Genomic DNA, 6,000 nt, shown 5'->3' with positions numbered 1-6,000 from the left:
TTATGTGGATTGATGATTCTTCTTCTGCTGCCCTTCAGGGATTCCTCCAGCATTCATTTCATCTTCCACTGGTTCCCCTGCTGCTGTTTGTTTTGAAGTCTCTCCAGGATTCCTTCCATCTGACCTCAGTGACATCTCCATCAGACAAGGCTTGAGATACGGCTGGTCCCCGTTCTCCTGAACCACCATCTCAATCAGAGACAGCAGCTCTTCCGCCTGGCTGGCCCTTTCCTCTCCCGTCCCTTTGTTGTTGAAAGCGCAGCAACGGCCCTTGCATTTTCTCACCAAATCCTGAAGAGGTCGGTTTCCAGATAGCTCTATGTACTCCTCTAGGCTTTCTGTCTCTAGGTCTTCTTTGCGGGTGAACAAGACGATCATGTACTTTGTGGCCCCTGGGCCAAAGACCTTCTCCACCCTCTTGGCGGCCACAGCATCTTCCTTGGTGAAACGACCGGCCTGCGTCACAAATACCAGGGCGTGGGGACCTTGCTCACAGAGAGAGAGGCACTTCTGGACTTCCAGAATATCATGCTCTGTTTGAGGATGAGCATCAAAAATGTCCGGAGTGTCAATGACGACCACTTGTTTCCCCTTCCACCTCTCTGCTCGGACCTCTCTGCTGTAAGTCTTGGTCACTGGCTTCGGGGAGAGTTTGGACTCAAAGGTCTTCTTCTCCCCCAGAAGGGTGTTTCCTGTGGCACTTCTGCCTCCTCCCGTCTTCCCAACGAGAACAACCCGCAGTTCGGAATCCTTGTGGGAGAGACTCAGGTTCCCAGGCTCTGTTGGGAAGGAATAAGGAATGTTCATATTAACCACACTTCCCTTTCCTCCATGCTTCCCAGGCACAGTCCTCAGGTTGCAGCTCTGTGTCCAATGACCTGGTCTTGGTTTCCCCAAGAAAACCTGCTCTTTAAAGCTGAATCAGAGCAAATGTCAATCCTTGGGAAACCTGAATTGATATTACATGTTACAAGGAAGGAGTTTCCAACTAAATAGCAGGAAGAACTTTCTGAGGGCAAGAGATGCTTGACAGTGGAACGGTCTCCCTTGGGAGGTGAGGGGCTCTCCATCCTTGGAGGTTTTTAAGCAGAGGTTGGATGGCCGTCTGTCATGGATGCTTGAGCTGAGATTCCTGCATTGCAGGGGTTGGACTAGATGGCGATGGGGCTCCCTTCCAATTCTATAATTCTATGGCATTTGCTTTGATTCAGCTTTAGACAGTCAGTTGTCGTGGGGAAACCTCACCACAAAAACCAGCCAACCAACCAACCAAACAAACATTCTCGAACACAGGTCTCATGTGCTGAATTCCATAAAGCAAGCAAACTCTTGCACCCATCTCCATAATTTGCAAAATGTTAGCAGGTTACAGAGCCACCCCCTTCTAGGTGCAGGATTCTGCTCTCCTTTGAGCTCTTACTTGAACAAAGAAGAAACGCAGGTATTTGGTGGGTTTCTTTAAGGAAGGGCTACCTTGGGAAACTCAACCCAGGGAGATCTATAACTGCTTCAGAATCATAATTTGACTCTACCTTCAGGGAATTCATTTGGTCCTCCTTCGTCTGTGTCCATTGCATCTTCCTCTGGTTTCATTTCAGCTGCGCTCCTTGTCGATCCTCTTGGAAACAGCTCAAGGAAAAGCTTGTTCTGGTTGTCTATCATCATCTGCTCGATTTTCACCAGCAGCTCTTCCGCCTGGCTGGCCCTTTCCTCTCCCGTCCCTTTGTTTTTGAAAGCGCAGCAACGGCCCTGGCATTTCCTCACCAAATCCTGCAGGGCTCTGTTTCCAGACAGCCCTATGTACTCCTCTAGGCTTTCTGTCTCTAGGTCTTCTTTGCGGGTGAACAAGACAATCATGTACTTTGTGGCCCCTAGGCCAAAGACCTCCTCCACCCTCTTCACGGCCACAGTGTCTTCCTCGGTGAAACGGCTGGCCTGCGTCACAAACACCAGGGCATAGGGACCTGGCTTACAAAGAGAGACGCACTTCTGGACTTCCAGAATATCATGATGTGTTTGAAGACGAGCATCAAAAATGTCCGGAGTGTCAATGACGACCACTTGTTTCCCCTTCCACCTCTCTGCTCGGACCTCTATGCTGTAAGTCTCGGTCACTGGCTTCAGGGAGAGTTTGGACTCAAACTTCTCTTCACCCAAAATGGTGTTTCCTGCGGCACTTCTCCCTCCTCCCGTCTTCCCAACAAGAACAATCCATAGATCTTCATTGAGGTTTCTGCTCTCCTGTGCTTTGGTGGTCTCTGGAAAGGAATTAGGAAGATGTCTGGGCATCCAGGACCAAACTTGTGGGATGTAACATCACAAAAGCAGTCAAACACAACATTTCCTGGTTGCCTAGAGTGGACACACAGAGGATGTTGCTCCAGCCAGGAGGACTTCCTGTCACACCTGATCTGGAGCATCCTCCCCTTGCATGTGACCAGGTAGATGGGCGTGACCCTGGGAGACCCCATAAAAGGGCTGGTCATGCCGCCATCTTCCCTTTTCTCTTTTCGCTTTTTCACCTTGTTCCATCTTGATGCCCTTTTGCTGTGTGCTGGCCCTCAGTCAGCAGCACATGGGCTCATCCCTCACTAGAGGATGAACCCTCACCTTTCCCTGTAGCTAAAAGCAAAAGCCTGCCTTCAGGATCATACTGTGAACTGAATGTGAGTAAATCTTATCATTACCTTCTAAAAGAAGACTGTTGTGTCATTATTGTTCTTAAGAGGGAACAAAGGGTGTTTACCAGGAACAATCCAATCTGGACAAGCCAGACTCGATTGCATAACTCAAATGGTTCTGACAAATCCATCAACTCACTTCCTGCAATGTGCAAGGGAATATGCTCTGCTACTAGCTCACTAGCATGAGTGAGGAAGGATAATATTTAATCACTATATCCTCTCCTAGTATCCACAACATTCCCACAGAATTGTTGCCTGGGAATTCGCCCCCAAATTGCCACCATGCAGGGTCCATACACTGCAACAATTCCCCTAAGCACCTGGGGCCACCTCACCCTTCCAACTGTGGCCCACGAATGGTCCAACCTTCACCATTCCCTTCACGTAGTTCTTTCAGAGGAGGGTCAGGAGAAGGGAGAGACTTACCTCTAACTTCCTCTCTCCATCCATCCATTGTCCGGGCAGAATGCTGAGCTGGAAGAGAACCAGAAAAAGAAGTTCATTAGCTCCTGCTTTGCCCAAACTCCTCTCCATCACCAGAGGAAGCTTATGATGGAAACACAACCCTGAAAGAACCTCAAAGCACCATATTCTGCCCCTGCAGATTTGGGATTCAATTACTAGGGAGGCAGTTGATGACTTTTTTTTACATGCATTGGTCCTTAATTAGGTTTGCTCATTTTTCCTCTTGATAATTTCATTGTTCTATCTTTTTGGGAACGGCTTTGAAGGTGTGTGGTTTTTACCACCAACAGGTGTATAAGCATTAATAAATAAACATGCCTAACACTTTGTCCTTCACAATCTCTTGCCAGAATCTTCCCACCCTCTACATCTGCGGGTGTACTTGCTTCGCCCTCCCCACTCCTCGAACGGTTGGGGGGAAAAGCACCCGGATATTCCCTCCCTCCAGCCAGAGCTGCATCTCGCCCCCCCCACCTTACCTGCTGCTGCCTTGGGGGGTCCCTGGGAGCCTGGCCTGGGGTATCCTCCCTTCTGCAGCTCCCAGGCAGGTGGGCTGGTTTGGGGAGGGCCCTGAATTTGGTGAAATTGACTTGCAGCTTTGCTTGCCCCCGGAGCCCACACGCTTCCTCTGCGTGCCTCTGTTCCCTCTGGGCAGCCTCCAGCTGTCTCTTCCTTTAGCAGAGTAAAATACAGCGGTAGAAGCAAAGGCAGTGTTGCCGTGTGTACGTAGTAAATCAGTCCGACGCACGCTTTCTTCCTTATCTTACAAAGAGCTTTATTTTCGTGCAAAAACAACAGATCGTAACTTTCCCGGAGACAGAGCACTCATCTCCGCTGCTCTCCTGGACCGGGCTTGACACACTCTGTGTGACAGACGAACACTCCCCTCAGTGTTCTAACGCCACGCCTCAAAGAATGTGAGACGTCACTCAGAACTTCTTAACCCTGTAAGTTCTGACTCTCTCCATACCCCCTCTCGTATCACATTCTGAGAGGACTTGTGAACACACATTTACAGACCTCTGTGTGTTCCACACCTTCTCACCTGCCTGTTGAGCCTCCCCACAAATCTCAGGTTCGCACTGTGCGAGACCAACCCACGCATTTGTGACTCGAAACCTCTCAGGTGGAATTCCCTTTGTTGCCCGAGATGACCGCCTGGGCACAAACTGGGGTGCTTCTTCTGACCCACTGGGGCCAGCAAGTGCGTCTTCTTCATCAGACGACTCCCCCTCTGACTTGACCCGTCTGTGAGCTTTCTCCATTATGCTAACAGGAGATGAGGGCTCACTCTTGGACACTCCTTTAACAACCTGTGGAGACGCCCTTCCCTGGGGCTGACCCTGATCAGTGATCTGGTCCCCATCACCTGGCTCTCCCTCCTCCTCAGATTCAGACAGACAATCTGAGAGAACATCATGGCTCACTTTGCGCCTTGCCCTACTTTCCTGCTGCTCATAGAACTCAGCATGTTTACTGATCAGAAGCTTGGACTGATCACCTTCTGGATAAGCAAATCTCCATCCCTTTGTAGCAGGTTCATACCCACAGAAGATCATTTCCTGGTACCTTGGACCACCCTCTTGCTGCAGACACTTTGGTACAGGCACCAAGGCTCTGCAACCAAACGAACGGAAGAAATGCACCTGCGGCCTCTGTCCGTTGAGCAAGAAATACGGGTGTCACCTACCACTGAGTTGTAGCACCTGTTCATCGTGAAATTGGCCGTTTTTACTGCCTCCCCCCAGAAACTTTGAGGCAAACCAGAGTCACACAGTAGAACCTCTGATGCTTGAACCAGAGCCTTACTCCTCAGCTCTGCCACGCCACTCTCCTGGGGCGAAGTCACCTTGTGACGTATCCCCCTCTGGCGAAAGAAACTCTTTAGAGCAGACCCAGTGACCTCTGAACCTCGGTCACACTTGAATCCCTGCACCTTGGTGGAGAACCTCAGTTCCACCTCTGCAACCCAATCCTTGATCAGTTGCGTTGCGTCCTCTTGCGTTTTCAGCGAAAAAGCCCAAGAGTTCTGAGTGAAATCATCTGTCAATGTCAGCAGAAACCTGGCTTTGTCCAGACTTGGCTGTGGCATGGGGCCAAACAGGTCTGCGTGCACAAGCTCAAAAGGCTTTGTGGTTACTCTCTCCACCCTGGGATAACTGTATCCCTTGTTCTTGGTTTTCCTGCAAGCCCTGCAATTTAGAGGTTCACCACATTCTCTTACCTTGCACCCTTTGGTGAACTCTGATAACATCTGAACATCTTCACAAGAAACATGTGCAAGCCTCTTGTGCCACACGCACGCACATGAAACATGAGTGTGAATGGTAGCTTTCCCAGCATTCCCCACTCCCACTTCCTCCAGAGGTGTTTCCAGAACAAAGAGGTTGTTCTGATTTTTCTCAACACGTACCAGCTGCTTCCCCCCTCTGGAAATTGTACAGACATTCTTCTCAAAACAAACCATATACCCCTCCTGTAAGAGACATGGTACAGATAAAAGACAACATTTCATCCCTGGTGACACGAAGACTTCCAGCTGCGCCTGCAAAAAAGAAACAAACACATTTCCCACATTGGTTACACGTCTCTGTGACCCATCAGCAAAACACACTGATTTCCCAGCTGAAACAGCTCTGCAGTTCTTTATCTGGACACCAGGTGTCTCAGTCACGAGGTGTCTATTTGCAGCAGAGTCAACTACCCAACGCAGCACTCTGTCCTTCTTTGCCTTAGCAACAGAGTTCCTGCTGCCCCCTTCCTTGGGGCCTTTGCTGTCTTGCAAAACAGCCATTGAAGCAGATAGCTGATAAGCACCTCCTTCCCCCTCTGGCCGTCTCTGCGTCTTCCC

The 6,000-nt window shown here is 49.9% G+C and overlaps 1 protein-coding gene across 1 annotated transcript in view; it reads right to left on the bottom strand.

The window, feature by feature from the left end:
* Nucleotides 1–6,000, bottom strand: part of LOC128398360 (GTPase IMAP family member 8-like) — a 214,977-nt gene continuing 208,977 nt past the window's right edge. The window contains exons 5-6 of the mRNA XM_053359366.1: nt 1,533–2,258; nt 1–779 (exon numbers count right to left, since the gene is read on the bottom strand). Of these exons, the coding sequence (XP_053215341.1) occupies nt 1–779; nt 1,533–2,258 (1,505 nt within the window). The remainder of the gene's footprint in view (nt 780–1,532; nt 2,259–6,000) is intronic.

This window comes from Podarcis raffonei, chromosome 12 (genome assembly GCF_027172205.1).
Source record: "Podarcis raffonei isolate rPodRaf1 chromosome 12, rPodRaf1.pri, whole genome shotgun sequence".
NCBI lineage: Eukaryota > Metazoa > Chordata > Lepidosauria > Squamata > Lacertidae > Podarcis > Podarcis raffonei.
Note: the sequence above shows the minus strand (reverse complement) of the source record. Positions and strands in the feature narration are given on the sequence as shown.